This window comes from Crocuta crocuta, unplaced genomic scaffold (assembly GCF_008692635.1).
Source record: "Crocuta crocuta isolate KB4526 unplaced genomic scaffold, BGI_CrCroc_1.0 scaffold144, whole genome shotgun sequence".
NCBI classification, from domain to species: domain Eukaryota; kingdom Metazoa; phylum Chordata; class Mammalia; order Carnivora; family Hyaenidae; genus Crocuta; species Crocuta crocuta.
In genome coordinates this window covers 980611-1007623 of record NW_027529669.1, presented here as the reverse complement: position 1 = coordinate 1007623, position 27013 = coordinate 980611, and the positions used below count along the sequence as shown (strand labels likewise).

Genomic DNA, 27013 nt, shown 5'->3' with positions numbered 1-27013 from the left:
TCCCCAACTTGCTCTCTCTCTCTTTCTCTTTTTGTCTCTCAAAAAGTAACAAAAGTAAACATAAAAAAAGTTTTAATAGGACTTACAATTTTTTCCCTTCACAAAAGCTAACAGTTGCCCCAACACAAGTGAATTAGTCCCTCTGATTTGGGCTACCTCTTCAATAATATACTAAATGAGATAGAAAAACCAGCATTTTGCATTTTGAGATTTTTCCTTTTTCACCTCAAAATGTAAATCTGTCTCGCTTTTCAAAACAGAATTGTAGGAGTGCCTGGGAAGCTCCGTTGGTTAAGTGTCTGACTTTGGCTCAGGTCATGATCTCAAGGTTTGTGCGTTCAAGCCCCACATTGGGCTCTCTGCTATCAGTGTGGAGCCAGCTTGGGATTGTCTGTCTCTCTGTCTCTGTCTCTGTCTCTCTCTCTGTCCCTACCCCACTTACATTCTCTCTCTATCTCAAAATAAATAAAGTTTTAAAAAACCACCAGAATTGTAAACATGTTTCATGCTTCCTGTTAAAAATTCAAATACTACACAAGGTGCAGAGGAAAAAATGAAAGCCTCCACCCTCCTGTGCCACACTATTAAGTTTGATTTGTTTTTTCACAACTGAAGTGTCTTTTCCTTATCTCCACAGTACATTAACATGAGTACATCACTTAAAATACGAACCACATTATCTCTGGCTTAGCACGGCCATCTCTACAGCCTTGGAATTTACCTGCGTGGTTGGCACTCTTCAAGAATTCATGTTGTGCTTCTGTTTCAGGAACAGTCATTGACTGGCCTGCAGAGGAGGGAAAGGAAGTATGGGATTATGTGACTGTCCGAAAGGATGCTCACATGTTCTGGTGGCTCTATTATGCTATGAACCCCTGCAAGAACTTCTCGGAGCTGCCCCTGGTCATGTGGCTTCAGGTAAAAGTGGCCTGGCTGGCTGGCCAGGTTTTCCCCACTTACCACTTTGCTTGCTCGTAAAGGCTCACCGCTCAGAAGGGGCAGTAGTGGTCTGGGGGGGGCTCCTAGGCTGAGGGGTTTGGTGTCCTGAGGCAGGCAAAGACAATTGTATACTAAGGAGGCCAAATCAGAGAGCGAGGGCTGCTAGCCTTTGCAGAGGTCTTTTTATAGTAAGCCCAGTCAAGGGGCACCTGGGTGGCTCAGTCAGTTGAGCGTCCGACTTCGGCTCAAGTCGTGATCTCATGGTTTGGTGAGTTCGAGTCCCAAATCCGGCTCCGTGCTCACAGCTAGGAGCCTGGAGTCAGTTTTGGGCTCTGTGTCTGCCTTTCCCCTGCTCATGCTCTGTCTCTGTCTGTCTTTCTCCAAAATAAGTAAACATTATATTGAGCCCAGTCAGTGGCAGGACGCCTCCGTGGCGGCTCCTGAAGGCACACGTGACTATATGCTGACAAAGAGTCCTGAGCAGCCCTCCCTCTCTCTCTCTTCTCCCAGTCCTTCCTAGACCTCAACTCCTTGCCCCCAGAAAAGCCCCCTTTGGAAGGACTCAGCCTTGTTTTTGTATCTTAAATGGTGGGTCCTATCCTTCTCCCTGAGTGTTGTTTGGGTTTTAATCTGGAGCTCTGTCTGTAGGATGGAAGGCTGGGAACTGGTTGAAGGCAGTTTTGGGGGGCAGGCAGAGGAACCTCTGATGCAGTCCTAAAATACCTGCCCAGAGGTGGCCCACACCCACCTGGACCAGTCTCTGGGGCGGGGCTTGAGGAACAGAGTCTTGCTTCAGCCTCTGGAAACCTGCGGTCTGGCCCACATTGGGCTCCAGGTTGCTCACCGGTAAGTGGGGTGTCCGGTCCTCATCTTTATGGGACTATGGGATGCATGTGTCACTTCCTCCCCAAATGCCAGTATTCACGGGCTACTGCCGGTGCCTTTGAGCTGGAGGTGAGACCCAGCCTGAGGGGGCAGATAAAAGTGTCTGAGAAGATCCCGTGGGTGTACCCAGTGCACTGCTGTCCGCCCAAGGCTGCCATGGGTGAAGATGCAGCAGGGCTCTGTTTTCTGGGCTTTGGGTATTTTATTTTTAATTAAAATTTTTTTTAATGTTTATTTATTTTTGTGAGAGAGACAGCGTGAGTAGGGGAGGGGCAGAGAGAGAGTGAGATGCAGAATCCAAAGCAGGCTCCAGGCCTGAGCTGTCAGCACAGAGACTGACGCCGGGCTCGAACTCACCAAGTGTGAGATCATGACCTGAGCTGAAGTCAGACATTGAACCGACTGAGCCACCCAGGAGCCCCTGGGCTTTGGTTTTTAATCTGAGGGATTTTACGGTTTTTCAACTTTTTCCTAATCCACAAGATTTTTTCCTCCCTTAAGTGAAAGCTTCTACACAGCTGAGCAGAGCCCCGAAAGCAGAAGGGCTGGAGGGCCGGCCAGATCCCACCCAGGCTGCATTCCCTCCCTCATGTGCTGCCCCTCAGGCACTTTCTGGGCTCTCTGGAATTTAAAAACCATCGAATTTCAGAAGTAGCAAAACCTTCCTTTTGTTTTATCTGGATTGGTTGCCAACATTTTAAATTCAAGACATTTCTTTCTTTTTTCTTTTTTTTTTAAATTTTTTATTTATTTCTGAGAGAGAGAGGGAGACAGCATGAGCAGGGGAGGGTCAGAGAGAGAGACACAGAATCTGAAACAGGCTCCGGGCTCTGAGCTGTCAGCACAGAGCCCGACGTGGGGCTCAACTCACAAACTGTGAGATCATGACCTGAGCCGAAGTTGGACGCTTAACTGACTAAGCCACCCAGGTGCCCCATTTCTTTCCTTTTTCTAAAATTCTAGAGACTTGGCAACCTGGGGCCTGAACTTGCTATCCTAAAGCTGAGTTTCAGATAGGACAGGAGCTTCTGGAAGAGGGGATCCCTCTTTCCTCACCTGTTCTCTTCTCCACGCATACACTTCTCTGCCCCTGGAGGCTGCCTACTTTGTGACCTTGGGTTAGGTTAACCCTCTGAGCTGAGATACCATTTGAAGGTTGTCAGCTGGCTAACCAACCAACCTGTCCTTCATTTCCTCAGAGGCACACAGGAAAAGGAAAAAGACTGATGAGGGAAGAGACGATTAATTTAGATTAAAAGGAGATCTACTCTAGCAGCCTCCTGAGTATGAGTTCTCTGGACAGGTCTTTGAGAATGGAGGTCTGAGTGAGGTAACTCTAGAGTAGTGAACCATTTCAGGTACACTTTCTTCTTTTTTTCTTTTTTCTAAAAAAATTTTTTGAGAGGTTGTGCAAAACTATTGTGTTGACAGAAATGGCACAGTGAATTCAGCGGTCAAGGCGCATGCTCGCTGCATTCCCGTCTTCAATGAAACATTCTCTAACATTGTAGAACTAAGAATACTAGCTTAAGGGGCAGCTGTTAAGCACTAGAGTCACATAAGAATGGGCAAGTATTGCCCAAGTGAAATTCTGTTGTTAGGGGCACCTGGGTGGCTCCGTCGATTGAGATTCTGACTTCAGCTCAGGTCATAATCTCGTGGTTTGTGGGTTCGAGCCCCACATCGGGCTTTATGCTGACAGCCAGCTCAGAGCCTGGAGCCTGTTTCAGTTCTGTGTTTCCCTCTCTCTCTGATCCTCCCCTGCTCACACCGTCTCTCTCTCTCAGAAATAAACAAACATTAAGAGTTTTTAAAAAATTCTCTTGTTAAAGCTGAAACAGGTTTAAGGCCATTCAAGTTCAAACACAGTGATACAAATCTTTCAGAGCCCCATCTATTTTTGTTTGAAGAATGTGATCTTTCTTCCAATGTGTGGTCTTAAACTTCTGTTTTACAAAATCCAAAAGGAAAATACAGAATAAATCAATACAGTAGAGGTTATATTAAATAAGAGTAACATACAAAGCTATAATTGAGATGAGTTAAAGAAAACCAAAGCATTACAATCATAAAACTTGTTTGTTACTTGTTGAACCAGTCCTACACGAGGAGTTAGGTAATATATACGATTATCTTCAAGTTGATTACTTTATGTCGCTCTAACATGTTCTCTTTATCAGCAGACTGTTGAACTATAAAAAAACTCTACACATGTATATTCCCTTACAATAACAGCATGCACTACCGCTACCTGAAAAGCTGTCATTCTCTTTTTTTTTTTAATTTAAAAAATTTTTGATATAGAGAGAGACATACCATGAGTAGGGGAGGGGCAGAGAGAGAGGGAGACACGGAATCTGAAGCAGGCTCCAGGCTCCGAGCTGTCAGTGCAGAGCCTGATGCGGGGCTTGAACCCATGAACCGTGAGATCATGACCTGAGCCAAAGTCAGACGCTTAACTGACTGAGCCACCCAGGTGCCCCAAAGCTGTCATTCTCAAATGACTTAGTGAAAGAAAGGAAAAAGCAGACAAAGTAACATATTAAGGAGAAATAATGGGAATGGGAGGATTCATGCAGTTCAGCTCTGTTAATCATCCAGCAGCTTGCTAGCAGCGGGGGGTGGTTCCCATTGGGGAAAGTCCTGTGGACTGGGACTGTGCTCACCAGTGACCTCTGTCTTACCCGGAGCCGCCCTGGGAAGCTGCTTGTGCTTCATGTTTGCTTCAGCCAGGTTGTATCCCCCCAGACTCAAAATATTTTTGCCCTTTCTGCAGTCGTTTCCTAAGGAAATCTGAACCTCCAGGCTTTTGTCCTGAATGAGGATACCTTGGTTTTAATTTTGATTCTTCCACTTTCGCTGGAGTAGTCACTTCATCTTCCATTTCCTTCTGCTCCTTAGCAGAGGTTGCCTCGGGCACTTCCATGGACATAGTGCTCCCTCTTACCCCGCTTCTCTCCCCCAATTTTTTTAATGTTTATTTTTGAGAGAGCGAGAGAGAGAGAACATGAGTGTGGGAGGGGCAGAGAGAGAAGGAGACACAGAATCTGAAACAGTGTCCAGGCTCTGAGCTGTCAGCAAAGATCCCGACGTGGGGTTTGAACACACAAACCATGAAATCCTGACTTGAGCTGAAGTCAGACTTAACTGACTGAGTCACCCAGGCACCCCTTAGGTACACTTTTAAGCCATTTAAGCATTTCCGTTGGTCTGCCGACACATTTCCCATACTTCAGAGTCACTGCATAGTCCTGGACCATGGCCAGCACCCCATCCCAAAGTTCTAAAGAAAAAAGGATTTTGCAGTAGCATGTTCTCAAATAGCATAGAACACCTCCAGCCTGTTTGTCATTGCCATGGGGGTGGGGTAGGGAGGTGCCCTCTCCTGCTGCCACCCACAGCCTCTCAAAAGCAGGACCGGAAATTGGGATTTGTCCCACAAAAGCCAAGCCCCTGGAATTCCCAGCTTCCCACCTTTCTCTTTGGTCCTGTCCTGTCTCCCAGTCAGTCTACTCGGAGAACGGGACCCAGCACTCACCCGATTGTACACACTTGCTCTTAATTTATTGCACGTTGCATTATAAGCGTTTTTCAAAGTTGTCACATAGTTTTTCTATAGTTTGTGATTCTAGATGGCCGTTTCACATTCCATCCTGTGGACATGTTGTAACTTACTCACCTGTTCCCCCAGCGAGGGACACCGAAGGTGCATTCTTCCGCAGTTATAAATAACCTTGTGCTGAGTCGGCCCAGCCCGGCCCGGCCCTGGTCCGTGAGCTTTTTGCCACGGTAGTAGGAAAGCTTAAGAGACCGAGTGCATATACTTAGAGGGATTTGTAGCCTCCTGGTTTTACAATAGTGTGGTCTAGTTTCAAAACATTACATAGTTTCTTACAGTCTTTCTCTGTTGGGGTCCCCTGGTTACCCCTGACCCTATGTTGTCTTTTTTTTTTTCTTTAGATTCCCTATACAGATAACCCTGGCTTCTGTTTCTCCAAGGCTTTCCTTTCATCTCTCTGCACCTCCCTTTTCTGTCCATCTTGCTCGTGCACAGGGAGTCAGTATCCTTTTATCCGAGGCCCTACACATTTCCCCTCGGCTCAGCTGGTTCCCGAGACTTTGTCCTGAAAAGCACTGACCATGCTTTTCCCTGACCATCTCCTGAAGGGGCTCCTCCCCTCGCTTTGCCCTTCACAGCTCATAGGGCCTTTGCCTGTCGTGGCTGGGCCCCAGCACTGAGCTCCGTTCACAGTCCTGCCTCCGCCCGTGACCCTGGATGCACACAGTATTGAGTCCTTCCTGCCCTAGGACTTCTACATTTGCTAAATTATATCCCAGGGCTCCATGTGATCAAACTGCCCCCTCGGTCTGTGTCCCTTATCAGTCTGCAGGGACAGAAGAGAGGGTGGTGGGGTGAAGAGTCACAGGGCCCCACTTCCAGGCCTGGAAGACCCCTAATGTCATGTCCCTTCCCTGGGCCTTACTGTTCATCTTGGAAATGAGAGGGGTTGGACAAGGTGTTTTGAAGGTCAGTGAGCCCCACGTGAGGTCAGGGTTCAGTCTCAGAGGATCAGAAGTAGGAAAGTTTCTTCTGGGGCTCCAAAGCCAGGTCTTTTCCATTTATTTATTCATTTTTAAGCAATCTCTTTACACCCAAGACGGGGCTTGAATTCACAACCCGGAGGTCAAGAGTCACATGCTCTGCTCACTGAGCCAGACAGGCGCCCCTGGGTCTTTTCCCTTTAGAAAGACTTCAGCAGTTCGAGGGGCTCAGTGGGTACGGACACCCCTGGTTCACCGGGTCAGTTGTGTCTTTTGTAAGACCTTGACCCGGCCATCACGAAATCATAAATCGTTTCGAGTGAATGTGGTCATTATTATCATGACGACGATTTGACTAATGCTTTCTCTGGGCGTATTTTGTTGTTCATTTTCTCTTCCACAGGGCGGTCCCGGCGGTTCCAGCACTGGATTTGGAAACTTTGAGGAAATCGGGCCCCTTGATAGTGATCTGAAGCCGAGAAGAACTACCTGGGTACGGTGAGCACAGCCCCTAACTGAAACTGCCCTGTGGCCTCTCCAAGGCTGAGCACCCCCCCCAACCCCCCGCCCTACCCCATTCTGGGTGGGGTCACAGATGATGCAGCCCCACGCCTTCCTCTTCCCCAGGGTCCTGGGCCTGTGTGCTTGTCCATAGGCTTCCTCTCCAGCCAGCCTCTTCCAAAAGCCTATTTCAGCAGACACCCTGACCTTGCATTTCCTGCCTATTGGCTGCCTCCGCAGTCCAACCGCAGGGTCCCACCCTCTGGCCACAGCGTCCAATCCTGTCCCCTCTGCCTTCTCCTACCCTGCTTCTTGACTCCATCAAGACTTCAGAGTCTGTGTCCTCTGCCCTTTTGGTGTCTCTCTTGTTCTGTCTTCACCCCCCCTCCCTTGTTCTTAATTTCACATCCTGCCTTAACCCCACTCTGCTCATCCCCTGGCTCCTTCATCCTTCTCCGGGGACAGCTTAGCCACCCCCAGGCTTGGGTCAGTCGCACTGCGCACCTGTTTGGCCCCTGCTCCCAGGAGCCAGACACCAGCGGGCAAAACCACAACCCGGTTGTGGGCTTCGCCTGGGCTTGTGGCCTCTCTCTGCTGTGTGCTGCTGCTCAGCTCCCTCCCTCTCTGACCTGTGTCCCGGCCTCACCGAGAGGACAGAGCCATTGCCTATTTGGCTGTCCCCAGTCCTTACAACCCCTCTGTGTCCCTTACTACCCTCCTGGCCATCTCAACACAACACACAGCTCGTCTCTGCTGAGGTCCCCTCTCAAAGATTCCGCTTGGACAGTTAGTTCCTGTCTGCATCCTTATGCCGTCTTTAGGCTCTCTGTTCCCTGGGGTGCAGGCGTGCACGGGTCTTTCCCAACCTATTACTAAGCCCCTCCAACTACCACCCTTTCTTCAAAGAATTCTTAATACAGGCATACCTTGGAGACATTGTGGGTTCGGTTCCAGACTATTACAGTAAAGCGGGTCAAATGAATTTCTCGATTTCCGAGAGCATAGAATAGTAATGCTTACACCATGTTATGGTCTATTACATGTAAAACAATGTATGTGCTTTAATTTAAAAATAGCTTATTGCTAAAATACGCTAACCATCATCTGAGCTCTCCATGAGTTGTAATCACTGGTTACAGAGCACTATAACAAGTGCAATAATAATGAAACAGTTTGAAATATGGCAAGAATTACCAAAATGTGACACAGAGACACGAAGCGAGCAGACGCTGTTGGGAAAATGGTGCCTGGAGACTTGCTCAACACGGGGTTGTCCACAAACCTTTAATTTGTTTTTTAAAAAATGCAGTAAAGTAAGGTGTGCCTGTATTTACTGCTGTCTATACCTCCTAATTTTTTTAACATCAGAGTTAAAAAATTATTTTCAACATTTATTTATTTTTGAGAGAGAGAGGGAGGGAGACAGAGCAGGAGTGGGGGAGGAGCAGAGAGAGAAGGAGACCCAGAATCTGAAAAAGGCTCCAGGCTCCAAGCTGTCAGCACAGAGCCCATACGCAGGGCTCAGACCCATAAACTGTGAGATCATGACCTGAGCTGATGTAGGAGGCTTAACCAACCGAGCCACCCAGGTGCCTACCTCCTATTTTTTTTTTTTTAATTTTAATGTTTATTTATTTTTGAGAGAGAGAGGGAGGGAGACAGAGCAGGAGTGGGTGAGGAGCAGAGACCACACCGGCCACCCAGGTGCCTACCTCCTATTTTTTTTTTTTTTTAATTTTAATGTTTATTTATTTTTGAGAGAGAGAGGGAGGGAGACAGAGCAGGAGTGGGGGAGGAGCAGAGAGAGAAGGAGACCCAGAATCTGAAAAAGGCTCCAGGCTCCAAGCTGTCAGCACAGAGCCCAATATGGGCCTTGAACCTACCAACTGAGAGATCATGACCTGAGCTGAAGTCGGATGTTTAACCGACTGAGCCACCCAGGCACCCCTGGTCTTTACCTCCTGTTGAAGCCTTAGCCCAGAGCTTTCTAACCTGGGGGCTGGGGGCTGGAGGCAGGAGAGAGTGCGTACTAGGGAACCCAGTACGCATTAGCTCTAAGGTGCAGTACACATACCTCCTCTGCAGCCGGGACAAGGTTGGGAAGCACTACCCTAACCCACTGTAGTCTGTCCTCAGAGCTCTGCTGGAGCTGCGGTCCCTGAGGTCATGCTGGCTTCCCAACTCCAAGTCCCTTAGATCCTTCATGGGATTCTTTCTGTTGTGCTTCTTTGCCACACTTTTGGCCACGTCCGTGTCTTCCGGTGTTGGTGCTCCCTGTACTCTGTCCTAGGCAACATTCTCTTCTATGTGTTCTTGGGGCAGCCTTGTCCTTTCAAGCTGCTTTAGTGACACCTAGAAGGTGACACGCCACAAGTCAGTATCTCTCGCTCAGAATTTTGTGCCCCAGAACCGTTTTTCCATCTGCCTCTGAGATGCCTCCTTGCGGGCATCCCTCATACATCCCCTGTGCGACATATCCCAGGCTGTTTTCGTTATTACACAAGACCCTCTGTCCACGCACAAAACCAGCCAACTCTCCTGGGTCCCTTGTGGTAAATGGTACCACCATCCAATCAGGTGCCTGAGCCAGAGGCCGGAGAGCCGCCTCGTCTTCCCCTGCTCCTCCCTCTCCTGCCCTCCCCCTTATCCGATCAGTTTTTCCTAAAAAAGAATTTTTAAAGTACCGCTTTATTGAAATATAACTCACATACCATACAATTCACCCGTTTAAAGTATACAACTCAGTGGCATTTAGTATAGTCAGAGTTTCACAACCATTACCCCCATCAGTTTCAGACCATTTTCATTATTACCCCCCATCCCAGGAAACCTTGTACCCCTTGGCAGTCAACTTTGTAGACTCGGCTCTGTTGGCCATTTTGTAACAACAGAGTCACACAGAATGTGGCCTCGGGTGTGTGGCTTCTTTCACTTAGACGTTTTCAAGGTTCATGCATGTAGTATGTACCACCACTCCCCTTTTTGAAGGCTGAATACTATTCCATTGTATGGATATGCCACGTTCTGGGTATTCACCTGTTGATGGACACTTGGGTGGTTTCCACCTGTGAGCTGCTGCGAATAGTGCAGGGAACACTGGCGTACAAGCATTTGACTTGAGTTCCTAGTCTCCGTTTCCGAGTGGAATTGCTGGGTCATATACTCTGTGTTGAATACCCAGGTGCCATTAATATTCTTCATCCCTCTCTAATGGCTTTCAGAGTGCATCTCCAATGCCAATCACTCCTTAGTTTAGTATCTTTCAGTTTGCAGAAGATCAGATCCAGATTCCTGGGCGTGACCCAGTCTCTTCCCACCCCCTGACACATCTCCCAAAATCTGCCCACATACACTGTATCTTCAGGCCCCAGCCTGGGCAGTTTCTTGGCTCGGACTTCGTTCCTTTGGCCACTCATTCACACCTAGCTTACCGTACTCACACCTACCGTTCGAGACTCCGTGCGGGACCACCTGTTCCTTCAGGGCCCCTCTGAATCCTTTGATTCTCTTTGTCTGTCTCCCCTGCTGGTCTTCCTTCAGTGCATTTTGCTTTTGCCCCAGGGTCTTTGCACATGCTGTTCCCTCAGCCTGGATCATTCCTGAACTTGCTTCTGACTGAAATATCACTTCCACTTGGTTTGTCCCCAAGCTTCCCGGAACTAGAAGGGTAGTACGGCTCAGGCAGAGAGCCCGAATGAGAAGTGAGGAGACTCGGGCCTCAGTGCTGATGCTGCCACCCCCTGCCCAACTTTGTGACCGTGGACAAGTCCTGGGCCTTTTCTTGGCTTTAATTCCCTAATCAGTAAAGGACCTGGCTGGACTGTGCCATCACAGAAGATACTTCAGATGGGAGATTCTATAACCCTGAGCCTCTTTGGAAGAGGCATTAGGATAAATTCCATACTCGTAGTGTACCGGGAGATGAGGCCAGTGTGGAAATGGGACTCGTCTTCAAGAAAACTGATATATGGTATTCAGACCTTGGATGTACTGTCACCACATCCAGCTGTTGCTCAGGCTGACACTGCATGGTTCTACCCGAGCTAACGTGATTATACTTAGGACAGTGTTGTGTGAAAACTGACAGCTTAGGGGCACCTGGATGGCTCAGTCGGTTGAGTGGCTAACTTCGACTCAGGTCGCGATCTCGTGGTTCGTGAGTTCGAGCCCCGCATCGGGCTCTGTACTGACAGCTAGCTCAGAGCCTGGAGCCTGCTTCAGATTCTGTGTCTCCCTCTCTCTCTTGGCCCCTCCCCTGCTCACACTCTCTCTCTGTCTTCAAAAATAAATAAACATTAAAAAAATTTTAAAAAGAAAAAATGGACAGCTTATGTGTTTTGATCCCCATGTTTGCTACCCTTTCCTTCTTGCCTCTCCTTTTCTTTGTCTTAGTGGCCTATGTTTATAATTTTTTGAAATCCCTTTTAGCAGTAGGCTTGTAAGCACACTGATATCCTCACACGTGTGGGTTTTGTTGAGCGCATAGAAGGCAGTGGAAAGACGGTTGGTGACTGACTGAGTGATTGTGCCACTTGACTTTCCTGTGTGACGTGTAGCTCCAGTCGGCCAGTCTCCTATTTGTGGATAACCCTGTGGGCACTGGGTTCAGTTACGTGAACAAGAGTGACGCGTATGCCAGAGACCTCGACATGGTGGCGTCAGACATGCTGGTTCTCCTAAAGACCTTCTTTGATTGCCACAAAGAATTCCAGGTACGCAGTAACTCAGGGACAGCTAAGCAAGGGGCTTGCAGTCACACTGTTACATGCATCCTAATAAACTTAGATTTCCCTAAGAGTTCCATGTCCAGCCATTATCAGAGAAAACCTTTCTGCACCTGAGGTCAGGTGTGGCCCTCTGTTTCTATCCTCTCTATAAAGGTGATTTTGAGCTTGAAAGAATGACCTTGGAGCCTGGTACTCTAACCAGATGGTGGGGAGGCAGGGGTGGGGTTGGGGTTAGGGTGAGGGTAAGGCCAATAAAAGCAGATTCGTTTTGTCTGGCGTTTACATGCAATAGAAATTTGAAATTAATTCATATGGGAAAAAAGGCATTTGGGATATTTAATTCTTTGTAAATTCCTTTTCTTGCTAGACGGTTCCATTCTACATTTTCTCAGAGTCCTACGGAGGAAAAATGGCTGCTGGCATTGGTCTAGAACTTCATAAGGTAAACAGAAAGATGACTTTGTTGTTTTGGTTTCAGACAAACTGGTTCTGTTCCTTTTTATATCATGTGGTATTAAATATAGTATGAATAGCACCTTGTGGTACCTTGTACGTGAGGAGTAAGGTGAAGTCTCTAATAATAACCATGAAAAGTTTCAAAGGGAACAGTGAAGGTTGCTTACTGGATATGAAACCAGTTATAAGGAAGCTGTAGCGAGTAAAACAATGTGGTACTAGCTTGGCAGCAGACTTGAATGCAGCAAGACAAAGAACCCAGAAACAAATTTAAATACACTTCTGTGTGTAAATGAGAGGTATGTGTCATGGATATGATCATGTGGCATTATCATATCAAGTGATAACATGGCATTTCATATCACTGAGCAGCAAGCAATATTCAGCAAATGGTACAGAAATGAATGGCTCTCACCTTGAAAAACAGTAACATTGAGTTCCTTCCATAAAACATCAATTGTAGATAGAATAAAAGTCAGAATATAAAAAGATCTAGAGGCACCTGGGTGGCTCAGTCAGGTAACCCATCTAGCTCTTAATTTAGGCTCAGATCTGTGAGCTTGTGGTTCATGGGATCGAGCCCCATTTCAGGCTCTGCACTAATAGTGTGGAGCCTGCTTGGGATTCTCTCTCTCCCTCTTTCTCTCTCTCTCCCTCTCTCTCTCTCTCTCCCTCTCTCTCTCTCCCTCCCTCTCTCTCTCCCTCTCCTTCTCCCTTTCCCTCCCTTCCTCGCTCCCTTCCTCCCTCTCTCCCTCCCTCTCTCTCCTTCTGCCCTTTTTCCCTGTGCACACTCTCTCTCTGTCTCTAAAAAACAAAATAAAACAAAACAAAACAAAAGATCTATCTATCTCTATGTATAAATATAATAGAAAAGGCATTCTTATTGATAATCTGTAAAAAAGACTATATCCTAAGAAAGACATCTCCCTCGCAAATTGGCAAACAATGCAAACAAGCAGTTTATAGAAGAAATGCAAACAGCCTGTGAACATGTGGAAAATGCTTAACTTTTATTAGAAGCCAAATCTATGGGATTTACAAATATTTAAAAGATTGGTGATACCCAGTTTTGGTTAAGAAATCAGGGAAATGAGGGGCACCTGGGTGGCTCAGTTGGTTAAGGGTCCGACTTTGGCTCAGGTCAGATCTCATGGTTCATGGGTTCAAGCCCTGCATCAGGCTCTATGCTGACAGCTCAGAGGCTGGAGTCTGTTTCGGATTCTGTGTCTCCCTCTCTCTCTGCCCCTCCCCCACTCATGTTCTGTCTCAAAAATAAATAAACTATAAGAAAAAATTTTTAAAAAATCAAGGAAATGAATAAAACATTTTAAAATGGTAATCATTTTATTTTATTTTATTACAAAAACTTTTTTCTAGTGTTTATTTTTGAGGAGGGGGAGGCCAGAGAGAGAGGGAGATGTAAAATCCGAAGCAGCTTCCAGGCTCTGAGCTGTCAGCACAGAGCCTGACTTGGGGCTGAAACCCATGAACCATGAGATCGTGACCTGAGCCGAAGTCGGATGCTCAACTGACTGCACTACCCAGGGACCCCTAAAATGGTAAATCATTTTAAAAGGGCAATTTGGCAGTATCTGTCAACTTTTAAAATCTATATGCCCTTTGACCCAGTAATTTCAGTTCCAGGAATCTGTCCTGTGGGAATTCTTAGACGTGTGTGTGTCAAGGATGTTTAATACACTATTGCTTACAATCAATTGAAAACAAAGTCAGTGGCTATCTGTAGAGGATTACTTAAATAAAATAGATATTTCTTTCCATGATGGACCACTTTGCAACTGTCATAAAGATTGGATGCATCTCTGTATACGTGTATGTGTGTGTGTGTGTAAGTAAGTTTGTGACAGCAAAAAAAGGGGTTAGAAGGGTATGTGACATCTTAACTGTGGTGCACTGGTGGGTGGAGTGGGTGCACATGGGACAGAGGACAAAGTTTTTCCACATTTTCTCCTGTCCCCTGTGGTGTTTAAGTTTGTTTACAGTGAGCTTGTATGAGCTTCACTTTTTAAAAACTGTTTCTTTATTTTTGAGAGAGGGAGCACGTGTGCCAATGGGTGAGGGGCAGAGAGAGACGGAGACAGAGGATCTGAAGCGGGCTCTGTGCTGAGATCAGAGAGCCCTATGCAGGGCTCGAACTCTCGAACCATGAGATCACGACCTGAGCCAAAGTCAGATGCCCAAGTGAATGAGCCACCTGGGTGCCCCTGAGCTTCACTTTTCTAAGATTTATTAATTCTCTTAAAAAATGAACCTTTCATAAGTAATAGTATATGTACATAACAGGGAATTAGAAAATAAAAATTAAAATGTCACCTTCCCACTAGATGGAGAGCGCCATTAACACCTTAATGGATAGCCTTTAAATCGTTATCTGCTCTGAGGTCATCTCAGATGTAACGTCTATAGCCTGCTTATTTCAGTCATTGGTCTTCACCTTCCCATTTCAGTACGTTTTCATCTCAAATATTCAGACCTCTTTTTTTTATGTCTTTATTTTATTTTGAGAGAGACAGAGAGAGTGAGTGGGGGAGGGGCAGAGAGAGAGGGAGACAGAATCTGAAGCAGGCTCCAGGCTCTGAGCTGTCAGCAGAGAGCCTGATGCGGGGCTCAAACCCACGGACTATGAGATCATGACCTGAGCCGAAGTCGGATGCTTAACCAACTAAGCTACTCAGGTACCCCTATTCAGACCTCTTTAATGATCCCAATGCATCCTTGATAGCTGGTTAGCCTAAGCCATTATTCAGTCCAGACCCAGAAATTACACCTGGCCACAATGTCCCTAAAGTCTGTGTTCATCTAGCACAGTCCCTTTTTTATGACTTCTGATTTGGTAAAGAAACCAGTCTACCTGACTTGTAGAATGTCTCCTTTTCTGGATTTGTCTGGTAACATCTTCATTTCTCTTTTTACTGTATTTCCTACAAAACTGTAAGTTATATCTAAAGGTCTAATATATTCAAGGTAAAAGTTTGGATAGTATGTATTATAATAGGTAGGGTTTTGGGAAACTATTGCCCATAGGTCAAATCTCACCACCTATTTTTTTTTTTTAACTTATATTTTAATTTTAATTTTTGAGAGAGAGAGAGAGCATGAGCAGGGGAGGCGCAGAGAGAGAGCGGGACAGAAGATCTGAAGCAGGTTCTGTGCTGACAGCAGTGAGCCCGTGTGCAGGGCTCGAACTCACAAACCAAGAGATCATGACCTGAGCCAAAGTCAGACACTTAACCGACTGAGCCACCCATGTGCCGCCACTGCCTGATTTTACATGACCTGTGAGCTAAGAAGGGCTTTTACATTTTCAAGTGCTAGTGGTGCGGGAAGGAGTTTAAAAGCAGAGTAGTATTTCATGCCGTGTGAAAATTACATGAAACTCAAAATTTCAGCGTCTACAAATAAAGTTTTATTAGAACTGTTCCTTTGTTTACATATTGCCCGTTGCTGCTCTAGTGATACAGTGGTAGAACTGAGTATTTGCAACATGGGCTGTTTGGTCTACAAACCCTTTAATATTTCAAATTCTGACCCTTTATAGAAAAAATTGCCAACCTCTGATATACGTGATGTGCACTTCATTTTTAAAAACTATTTTATTTATTTAGGAGACATAATGTGAGTGGATGAGGGGCAGAGGGAGAGGGAGAGAGAAAATCTTAATTAAGCAGGCTCCATGCTCAGCACAGAGCCCCATGCAGGGTTCAGTCTCACAACCCTGGGATCATGAGCTGAGTCAAAATTAAGAGTTGGGCGCTTAATGGGGCGCCTGGGTGGCTTAGTCGGTTAAGCGTCCGACTTTCGCTTAGGTCATGATCTCGCGGTTCGTGGGTTCGAGCCCCATGTCGGGCTCTGTGCTGACTGCCAGCTCAGAGCCTGGAGCCTGTTTCAGAGTCTGTGACTCCCTCTCTCTCTGACCCTCCCCTGCTCACGCTCTCTCTCTCTCTCCTAGAAATAAATAAAACATTAAAAAAACAATTTTTTTTAAAAAAAAAAGAGTTGGGCGCTTAACCAGCTGAGCCACCCTAACACCCCTGTGCACTTCATTTTGCTTCAAATCAGAAAGGACATAATATCTAGATCTAGTCTGATTTTTCCACTGGACTCTTTCACCCTGCCCCTGCGCAGAAAGTTACCTGAGTGGTGTTATCTTCACACTAGATGGATGTCCCCATTCTTCATTCATCTTTCACCTAATGGTTTTAACATCAGTTTTTGATTCTCACGTGAGTCAATTATGTCATTAGGAGTTACAAAATGATGGTTTCCCCCTCCTGTCTTTTTGTTCACATCCATTAGCTGGGATTCTTCTATAAACTGGAACTTTCCCCCATCATCTGGGCTATTTAGGTAACCTATGAAATAGACTCCTTGTGGAAAACCCAGATAAATGCATAATTCTGTCTCTATAATTACTAACGTTCAGAGCCAGGATGGTCACTGTGTTCTTATTTTAGATCTCTGAATAGTTTGTGCATATGCACATAATTCAAAATTCAAAATAGGTAAAAGGTATGCTGTAAAAACTCTCACCCTTGCCTCCCCCTCTCCTCTATGGCAGCCTCTGTTGTTAGCCTGCTGCAGCTTTCCAGAGGTATTCCATGCCTGTGTTAGCTAATTCATGTACAGTTAACCCCTGGACAACATGGTGGTCAGGAGCCATCCCCTCCTGCTCATTTGAAAATCCCCATGCAACTTTATTTATGTATTTATTTATCACATGCAACTTTTTTTTTTAATTTTTTTTTAATGTTTTATTTATTTCTAGGAGAGAGAGAGAGACAGCGTGAGCAGGGGAGGGTCAGAGAGAGAGGGAGTCACAGACTCTGAAACAGGCTCCAGGCTCTGAGCTGGCAGTCAGCACAGAGCCCGACGCGGGGCTCAAACCCACGAACCGCGAGATCATGACCTGAGCGAAAGTCGGACGCTCAACCAACTAAGCCACCCAGGCACCCCAACATGCAACTTTTTTTAAACAAGAAAAAAAAGGTGGTTCTTTTGGTCTGAGGCATTGTTACATTAGCTTCAGATGTGCAATGTAGTGATTCAGTTTCTCTGTATAAGTAAGTCAGGCGACGGAAAATCCACATATGACTTTGGCTCTCCCAAAACTTAACTGCCGATAGCCTGCTGTTGACCAGAAGCCTGACTGAGAACCTCAACAGTTGATTCCTGTCGTTTGTATGTTACATGTATCCTATACTATATTCTTAGAGTAAAGTAAGCTGGAAAAGAAAACGCTAGTAAGCAAATGATAAGGAAGAGAAAATACATTTACAGTACTGTGTTGTATTTGTTGGGAAAAACCCGCATATGAGTGGACCTGTGCAGTTCAAACCTGTGCTCAAGGGTCCACTGAATGTTCTTTTTTTCTCATTTTTGTGCAAATGACAGTATAGCCCTGAGGCATCCATCCCACCTGCAAGGATCTCCTGAGGAGGCCCCCCACCCCTGCAGTGACTGCCCTATGGTCAGTGACCGTTGTACCCAAGGTCCCCCCACCCCCACCCCAGCACCTTGTGAGGCATCACAGACCTCGGGGGAAAGGGTGCTAGTGACCCTCCCAAAGAAAATAGGGCTGTACCCCTGCCCATCCTGCCAACACTCTCAACAATTGTAGAGGGGGGCGCCTGGGTGGCCCAGTCGGTTGAGCATCCGACTCTTGATTTTGGTTCAGGTCGCGATCTCACAGTTCGTGGGTTTAAGCCTCACATTGGGCTCTGCACTGATAGTGTGGAGCCTGCTTATGCTCTCTCAAAAATAAATAAATGTTTAAAAAAATCTTTAAAAAAAGCAGTAGTAAGACGCTCAAACAGTTCTTCCTCATTTTGCATATGGCAGCAGGAAAGAGTTACTCTTGCTCTCTAGTGGGTTTCTGAGGTCTTCAGAAAGGATGGGCAGAAGTTTTCTGTGCTCAGAAAAGGTGGTGCATAAGGTTGGCTCCCTCCTACTGAGGAGGGATGGAGGTCCCTGGGTTCCCTTGGCAAGGATGTTGGCTCCTCTTTCAGGCCATTCAGCAAGGGACCATCCAGTGCAACTTTGGTGGCGTTGCTTTGGGTGACTCGTGGATCTCCCCTATAAGTAAGTACAGAATTTTCATTTCTTTAATCCCGTTCTCCATTCTTCCCTGGGACTTTGGGCTGGGTTGTCCAGATCCTAGAACAAGGCAACAGAATCTTCTGGGTCGTTAGAGATGTCAACCCAGAAAGGGTTTGCCCCAGGAGTGTCTGAGAAATTTGTGGATGAGAACTCACTTATGGAGCTCCTACATGGCCCTCTGCCGGCCAGACTGAATTCTCTTCTTTGATTCTTAGAACAAAAGAATCAAATGTTACAGTTGAAGACCTTCTAAACACTCAGAGAGGTGATGGAATTTTCCCTCTGACACATAGCGTGAGTGGCCTGGTCAGGATTCAAACCCGGTTCTGTTGGTCATTTGTCTCCACTGCTAGCATGAGGATTTGGGGTGACACTCCTGTCTGTTGCTCATGTTGGTGATGAGGCAAATTTTCCATCAGGTCCTGTAGCTCAGGTATGTAGTTTCATCACCTGAGTGTCCTCTTTGGGAATACAGATGAGGGTTGCTTATGATGCAGACATCTGGGGTGTGGCTTCCGACACCTGAAATAGTCACCTTGGTGGGGTTCCCTCTAACACAGGATTTGTAAATCTCAGGGCTATTGACATTTCAAGCCACGTAATTCTTTGTTGTGCGGGCTGTCCCGTGCATTCTCGGATGTTAGTGTCTCTACCTGCTAGATGCCGGTCCGCCCACCCTGGTGTGACACACAAAAACACCCAAGATGTCCCTGGTTGAGAAGGTAACTTTTCACAGGCAAGACCAAGCCACAAAGTTAGAAATTAGAAGAGAAGCTACCCTCTGGAGGAGGGAAGAGAATAAGCTGGAAAGGGATACCAAGGAACTTCCCAGGCTGCCTGTGTTCTATGTCTTCATTGGGGTGGTTATTACATGGGTATATGCATTTCTCAAAATTTCTGGGTTTTGTTTTGTTTTAAGTAGGCTCCAGGCTCAGCATGGAATCTAGTGTGGGGCAAGAACCCATGACCCTGAGCTCAAGAACTGAGCTGAGATCAAGTGTCTGACGCTTAACCAAACGTTGAGTCACCCAGGTGCCCTGCATTTATCAAAACTTCTAAATTTACATTTATGACCTGATGTTTGATTATGCTTCAGTTTTTAAAGATAGTAATTTATAGGGGCACCTGGGTGGCTCAGTCGGTTAAGTGTCTGACTTTGGCTCAGGTTATGATTTCATGGTTCATGGATTCAAGCCCCATATCAGGCTCTCTGCTGATAGCTCAGAGCCTGGAGCCTGCTTCGGATTCTGTGTCTCTGTCTTTCTCTGCTCCGGCCCTGCTCATGCTCTGACTCTCTCTGTCTCTCCAAATAAAGAAATAAACATCAAAAAAATATTAATTTATAAAAAGTAGTATTTTTTCCCTGAAAGGTAGAGATGTGGTTTGTTACAGAGCTGTGTCCCTAATGGATTCGAGATATTCTGATGTTACTTGGAATGGTATTTCTTGCCCTTATTCTTGGCAGTATCTGGACTGAACTGGAGGTCTCGAGTTAGCATCAGGAAATGGGCCACCATGTATTTTCCTTCCCGGGTGGACCTCCTAGGACATCATGAAACTGCAGAAGCCTTGATCAGAGGTGTGAGGTTCACCGTCTCACTTAGAATCACATGCTGCTTTCTAAGGTCTTATCAGTTTCCTAAGAGCACTCAACACTTTGTCTGTGTTAACTTCCTTTAACACTTAGGACAGCTCCATGGATGGTTGCTGTTATTATCACAGTTTTGGAGATGATGAAACAGAGACTCAGAGAGGTGAAGCAATTTTTGTAAAGTCACACAGCTGAAGTCAGTATTCATCTCTAGGCGGCAGGCCCCAGAATCTATACCCTCGCCCATTCACACAAGACCAGGAAGTTTCATCTCATGGCTTCGCAAGTGCTGTTCATCCTATCCCAGATCTACCTGTTTTCACCTTGCTGTGACCAGCTTCCTCTTAGAAATTTTCTTGCCAGGGATGCCTGGGTAGCTCAGCCAGTTAAGTTCTGACTTTGACTCAGGTCATGATCTCACAGTTTGTGAGTTTGAGCCCTGCGTCAGGCTCTCTGCACTCAGCCTGCTTTGTATCCCTCTGTACCCCCCCGCCCATAAACAAATAAAAAGGAAGGAAGGAAGGAAGGAAGGAAAGAAAGAAAGAAAGAAAGAAAGAAAGAAAGAAAGAAAGAAAGAAAGAAATTCCCTCCAAGATCAATATCCCTCCTTTCAGACTTTCAGATCCACTTAAGTTCCACCCCTCCATCCCAGAAATACTCCTTTTTTTTTTATTGTTTATTTATTTATTTTGAGAGAGAGAGAGTGCAAGCAGGGGAGGAACAGAGAGAGAAGGAGAGGGCATTCCAAGCAGGCTCTGCACTGTCAGCAAAGACCTGGACACGGGGCCTCCATCTCATGCACCATGAGATCAGGCCCTGAGCCGAAATTTAGAGTCAGATGTTTAACTGACCGCGCCACCCAGGGGCCCCCGAAGTTACTCCCTTTTTGAGAGAAAAATACCATTAATTTGCATGCACAATTATTAATTATTTGCTAGGTAGTAGGTGTGCTAAGTGCTAGGAGAGACACACACCTGTGCCCTGTGTCCCTGTGTCTTTAAGAAGATCTACACAGTTCAAGATGGTAGCCGTAGCCATATGCAACTAAATTTAATGAAAACACAATAAAAGTTTCAGTCTTTCAGTGGTATTATCCACATTTCAAGTGCCCAGTAGTAGCCACACGTGGCTATTGACCTGTTCGGGACCACGTAGGTACAGAATATTTCTATCATCACAGAAAGTTCTGTTGGACATCAGAGGTTGGCAAACTACAGCCTACAAGTGGAGTCTGTCCTGCTACCCATGAGTTTTTTATTGGGACACAGTCACGCCCGTTCATTTGTGTGTTGTCTCTGGCTGCTTGGAGGCTGCCACAGCAGAGCCGAGTAGTTGCATCAGAGACCGGCTGGCCAGCAAAGCAAAAGTTTACTACTGGGGCGCCTGGGTGGCTTAGTCAGTTAAGCGTCCGACTTTCGCTTGGGTCATGATCTTGCGTTCGTGGGTTCGAGCCCCGCGTCGGGCTCTGTGCTGACTGCCAGCTCAGAGCCTGGAGCCTGTTTCAGAGTCTGTGATTCCCTCTCTCTCTGACCCCCGTGTCGGGCTCTGTGCTGACTGCTAGCTCAGAGACTGGAGCCTGTTTCAGAGTCTGTGATTCCCTCTCTCTCTGATCCTCCCCTGCTCACGCTGTCTCTCTCTCTCTCCTAGAAATAAATAAAAACATTAAAAATTTTTAAAAAAAACAGTGTTTACTGTTTGTTCTTGACAGAAAAATTCTGTCCGTGCCTGGACTAGATCAAGCGGGGAATGGGACACATTGGAGAATTGCAGACGATTCTGTACGTCAGGAAACATACAGAATGCATGTATGTAAAGCACACACTTGCCAGTCAAGCAGGGGAGGTGAATGATAGCTCGGTTCCGGAGGACCTGGTGTGCCTGCCTTTTTTGGGTGTACTCTGAGGAATACCAGTCCAGTGAGGGGCCATACAAAGGGCTCCAGAGTCCAGTCAGTTTTGGAAGCGCTAAATACTGGCTCCACCTCTTCAAGGCTTCGCAGACATGTTAAAGGCTCTGAGAAGTCCTGCAGGAAAAACAAAAAAAATTTTTCTATTTTGCATAGATTCAAAGATACTGAACTGAAGGATCATTTTTTCTTCTCTAACACCTAGACTAAAATCCTGCAAAAGTGAGGTTCCTTCAAACATACTTTGAGGTGCTTAGCCTTAGGGAACCATTGAAGGTTTTTAAGCAAAGGAGTGACGTATTCAAATGTGCAAGTTGTGGTCCTTGGTCCTTTGCTGGCACACCTCAGTGGTACAAGCCTTACCTATAGGTAGGGGAATTGTGAATCTGCCAAACCAAGCCCAGCTGTTGTCTTTGAGGGAGAAGTTTTTAAAATTTATTTTAATTGATTTATTTAATTAATGTATTTATTTTTCTTTTAAACAGAGAGGTGGCAAATGAGCGAGGGGCAGAAAGAGAGAGGGAGAGAGAGAAAGAAAAATGGGCTCACCCGGGGCTTGTGTTTTTACCCAAAGCAGGGCTGGAGCTCACAGGAGGCAGGGGCTCATGCACATTGTATGTGGGACTCAAACTCACCTGCAGTGAGATCATGACCTGAGCCGAAGTCAGATGCTTAATGACTGAGCCACTCAGGCACTCATTTTATTTTATTTTATTTTATTTTATTTTATTTTATTTATTGTTTAATTTGCATCCAAGTTAGTTACCATATGGTGCAACAATGATTTCAGGAGTGGATTCCTTAATACCCCTTACTCATTTAGCCCATCCCTCTCCCACAACCCCTCCAGCAAACCTCTGTTTGTTCTCTATATTTAAGAGTCTTTTTATGTTTTATCCTCCTCCCTATTTTTATATTATTTTTGCTTCCCTTCCCCTATGTTCATCTGTTTGTATCTTAAATTCCTCATATGAGTGAAGTCATTTGATACTTGTCTTTCTCTAATTTCACTTCGCATAATACCCTCCAGTTCTATCCATGTGGTTGCAAATGGCAAGATTTCATTCTTTTTGATTGCTGAGTAATACTCCATTGTATATGTACACCACATTTTCTTTATCCATTCATCCATCAACGGACATTTGGGCTCTTTCCATACTTTAGCTATTGTCAATAGTGCTGTTGTAAACACTGGGTGGTTGTGCCCCTTCAGAACAGCACACCTGTATCCCTTGGATAAATACCTCGCAGTGCAATTGCTGGTTCCTAGAGGGTAGTTCTGTTTTTAACTTTTTGAGGAACCTCCATACTGTTTTCCAGAGTGGCTGCACCAGTTTGCATTCCCACCAGCGGTGCAAAAAAGATCCTTTTTCTCTGCCTCCTCGCCAACATCTGTTGTTGCCTGAGTTGTTAGTGTTAGCCACTCTGATGGGTGTGAGGTGGTATCTCATTGTGGCTTTAATTTGTAAATTTCCCTGACAGTAAGTGATGTTGAGCATTTTGTTGTGTGTCTGTTAGCCATCTGGATGTCTTCTTTGGAGAAGGGTCTATTCATGTGATTTGTCCATTTCTTCACTGGATTATTTGTTTTTTGGGCGTTGAGTTTGATAAGTTCTTTATAGACTTTGGATACTAACCCTTTATCTGATATGTCCTTTGCAAGTATCTTCCCCCATTCAGTCAGTTGCCTTTTAGTTTTGCTGATTGTTTCCTTTGCTGTGCAGAAGCTTTTTATTTTCATGAGGTCCTAATAGTTCACTTTTGCTTTTGCTTCCCTTATCTCTGGAGACCTGTTGAGTAAGAAGTTGCTGCAGCCAAGGTCAGAGAGGTTTTTGCCTGCTTTCTCCTCGAGGCTTTTAATGGCTTCCTGTCTTACCTTTAGTTCTTTCATTCATTTTGAGTATTTTTGTGTATGGTGTAAGAAAGTGGTCCAGGTTCATTTTTCTGCATGTTGCTGCCCAGTTTTCCCAGCATCATTTGTTGAAGAGGCTGACTTTATTCCATTGGATGTTCTTTCCTGCTTTGTCAAAGATTAGTTGGCCATACATTTGTGGGTCCATTTCTGAGTTCTCTATTCTGTTCCATTGACCTCAGTGTCTGTTTTTGTGCCAGCTTTTTTTTTTTAATTTTAGAGAGAGAGTGTGTGAGCAAAGGAGAGGGGCAGAGAGAGAGAGAAAGAGAGAACCCTAAGCAGGGCCACACTCAGCACGGCGCCTGACAAGGAGCCAGATCCCATGACACTGGGATCATGACCTGAGCTGAAATCAAAAGCCGGACACTCAACCAACTGAGCCACCCAGGCGCCCCTTGTTTTACTAGTTTGTATCTCTAAAGCTCCTTGCTAGCCTCAGACCCTTAGTAAATTCTCATTATGTTTGTGGAATAGAAGAGAATTGGTTGGCAGTGTAGTCACAGACATTGAATTACAAAATCGTTAGTCGTCTTCCTTAATGAGCTCCTTGGGAGAAGCTAGTGTCCCCAAACTGGAGGAGCAAATACAGAGCAGAAATGTGAGGGCGGAGAAAATATTTTAAGTTGTCAAAATGGCTAGAGTTCTAGCAAAGAGGAACCTGCATGCTCACGCACACACACAGACACACACACGCACACAGCCTGCCTGAGGGATGCCATCACTGGCTGACACTCACTTGCTGGACCAGTATCAGGTTACATTACCATGCCATCAGTCCTGAGTCAACAGAAAGGCTTCCACATCATCCCACCTCCCAACTCCTGAGACCTCAGCCCTGCACGGAACCTCAAGACCCAGAGCCAACAGGTGTCTTGCATCTGTCTCTGCCTTGGGCGGGGAGCTGGTGTGGTTTTGCTTCGGGAGCACAGAGCCACAGCACACTTACTTTGTACATATGTGCTTTCCTTTAGATTCGGTGCTCTCCTGGGGACCCTACCTGTATAGCGTGGTGAGTAGATGTGTCCGTACCCCCGCACCCGCCTTGGTCAGCAGCCCAGGTGACGTCTTCTGGCGCTGTCTCCAGGAAGAACAGGCTAGCTGAGTTTGCCTGTGAGGTTGACGCTGCCCCTTGGGGGCAAACGTAAAGAAACATCACCATAGTTACTCATTTTCTCCAGGTGCCAGAATTTTTTAAAAAATCCCCCCAACTTTTAAGTTTTATTATAAAGATTTTATATATAAATATAATTTTATATTTTTATATTTATATAAATTTATATTTATTTATATTTATATAAACACTGAAACAAATGTATTTATATTTTTCATAAATATATATTTATAATTTATAATAAAATATATAATAAATTTATACCAAAATATTTATTATAAAATTTTTCAAATGTGCAGAAAAGGGGAAAGACCATTGTGAACACCCAAGTACCCACCATCTAGACTCCATTAACATTTTAATGTATTTCTTTCATCGATTTCATGACTTACAACAATATGCTTTTTTTGTTGTTAATGTTTATTTTTGAGAGAGAGAGAGAAACAGAGAGATAGAGTGCGAGTAGGGGAGGGGCAGAGAGAGGGAGATACAGAATCTGAAGCAGGCTCCACATTCTGAGCTGTCAGCACAGAGCCCGATGCGGGGCTCGAACTCACGGCCCATGAGATCGTGACCTGAGCCGAAGTTGGATGCTTAATCGACTGAGCCACTCAGGCGCCCCAGCAATACACTTTCATACGTAGTCCCCTTTCTCCCTCACACTCTGTCGGCATCCCAAGCTGTAAGTGATGCCAGGTCTGTGTCTCTGAGCAACGTGGGCCTTTTCATTCTCGGTTTATGTTCCAGTCTCTTCTCGATGACCAAGGTCTGGTAGAGGTGTCACAGATTGCAGAGCAAGTCCTGGATGCTGTGAATAAGGAGTACTACATAGAGGCCACCCAGCTGTGGGGGAAAGCGGAAATGGTCATCGAACAGGTAACGGGAGACACCCGGGGGCAGCCCACTTGCCTTGTTCCCACGGAGGAAGGGCCCCTGGTTGGTATCATTGGGATTCGGGTCTATCCCAAGACTCCCCATGAATCTGAAAATGATCACCTGCTAAAAGGTAAAGCTGACGAGTCTGAGCAGTGACGAGGTTAGAAACCCACCCAGGACTGCAAGAGCTGCTTGTCCTTGGCTGAGCATATGGACTCTGTAAGAAGCCATGTGTCTTGCAGACATGAATGTTTGGATCCTTGCTAAGCAACGTGCCGACCGCAGTGTGCCAGAAGGGAAGGACGCAGGGCCGAGGACTTCAGTGTATAGGGCACCCCCGCAGCCCTGTTCTCCCTGCAAACCAGCACACAGGCCCTTGTTTTCTCCAGCAGCTGAGCTCCACTCGGACGAGCCGCTCACTGCTCCCCGGAGACTGGGCTGACAGCTGGTCTCAGGCCTTGGAGCTGCTGTTCCGGTCCAAACACATTTACAAAGTTAAAGCTGCCCTTGGATAAGATGGAGAGCCAATTGTCTTTCTGTTTTGCAGCTTTGATCATGCACAAATAAAACAAAGAGCCGCATATCATTCTCTATTTCAGAATACGGATGGAGTGAACTTCTACAACATCTTAACTAAGAGCACTCCCATGGCTACGATGGAGTCGAGCCTGGAGTTCACCCAGAGCCACCTAGGTAAGTGGACCCGGAAGTGGCTAGACCCCGTCTGTCTCCTACAAGAGGAAATCGGGGGGTTTTAGTTTTATTGACATCATTTACATACCATCAATTGCAACTGTGTTAAGTGTATGATTCAGTGATTTTAGTGCGTTCTGCACTGTTCTGCACTGTTAGGCTGTACTGTCATTATCACCATCCAGTTCTAACGCCATCCACTAATCTAGGTCTCCAAGGCAGCCCTTTCTGGTGTACTTCATATAAATGGAAGCGTGCAGTGGGTGGTCTCTTGCACTTGGCTTCTTTCGCTTAGCATGATATCTTTGAAGTTTGGAACTCAACGTCTGCCCATCAGATTACCATGTCAGTCCTGCTGAAGGCTGGATCGAGTTGTCTTTCAAGCTGACCCAGCTTCACTGTGGACAGGCATGCCTGGAGTCTCCCACCCCGGGAGAGGCCTAGAAAGGCTGCAGAGGGGCGCCTGGGTGGCTTAGTCGGTTAAGCGTCCGACTTTCACTTAGGTCATGATCTCGCGGTTCGTGGGTTCGAGCCCCGCGTCGGGCTCTGTGCTGACTGCCAGCTCGGAGCCTGGAGCCTGTTTCAGTCTGTGACTCCCTCTCTCTCTGACCCTCCCCTGCTCACGCTGTCTCTCTCTCTCCTAGAAATAAATAAAACATTAAAAAAAAAATTTTTTTTAAAAAAAAAGGCTGCAGGAGCCCCTTGATTCCACTTCTCAGCCGATTTCCATTGGTCTTGCTGGAGAAACCCATTGGCCCCC

At 46.0% G+C, this 27013-nt stretch overlaps 1 protein-coding gene and 1 pseudogene across 2 annotated transcripts in view; one reads left to right on the top strand and one right to left on the bottom strand.

Annotated features, from left to right (window-relative positions):
* SCPEP1 (serine carboxypeptidase 1) overlaps positions 1 to 27013 on the top strand; it is a 37581-nt gene that overhangs the window by 2617 nt on the left and 7951 nt on the right. For both annotated transcript variants that reach the window (XM_077762863.1, XM_077762862.1), the window contains exons 2-9: positions 770 to 918; positions 6770 to 6859; positions 11424 to 11579; positions 11962 to 12036; positions 18074 to 18146; positions 24545 to 24582; positions 25432 to 25560; positions 26160 to 26253. In XM_077762863.1, the coding sequence (XP_077618989.1) occupies positions 770 to 918; positions 6770 to 6859; positions 11424 to 11579; positions 11962 to 12036; positions 18074 to 18146; positions 24545 to 24582; positions 25432 to 25560; positions 26160 to 26253 (804 nt within the window). The remainder of the gene's footprint in view (positions 1 to 769; positions 919 to 6769; positions 6860 to 11423; positions 11580 to 11961; positions 12037 to 18073; positions 18147 to 24544; positions 24583 to 25431; positions 25561 to 26159; positions 26254 to 27013) is intronic.
* On the bottom strand, positions 4414 to 4756 carry LOC144230557 (cAMP-regulated phosphoprotein 19 pseudogene; annotated as a pseudogene).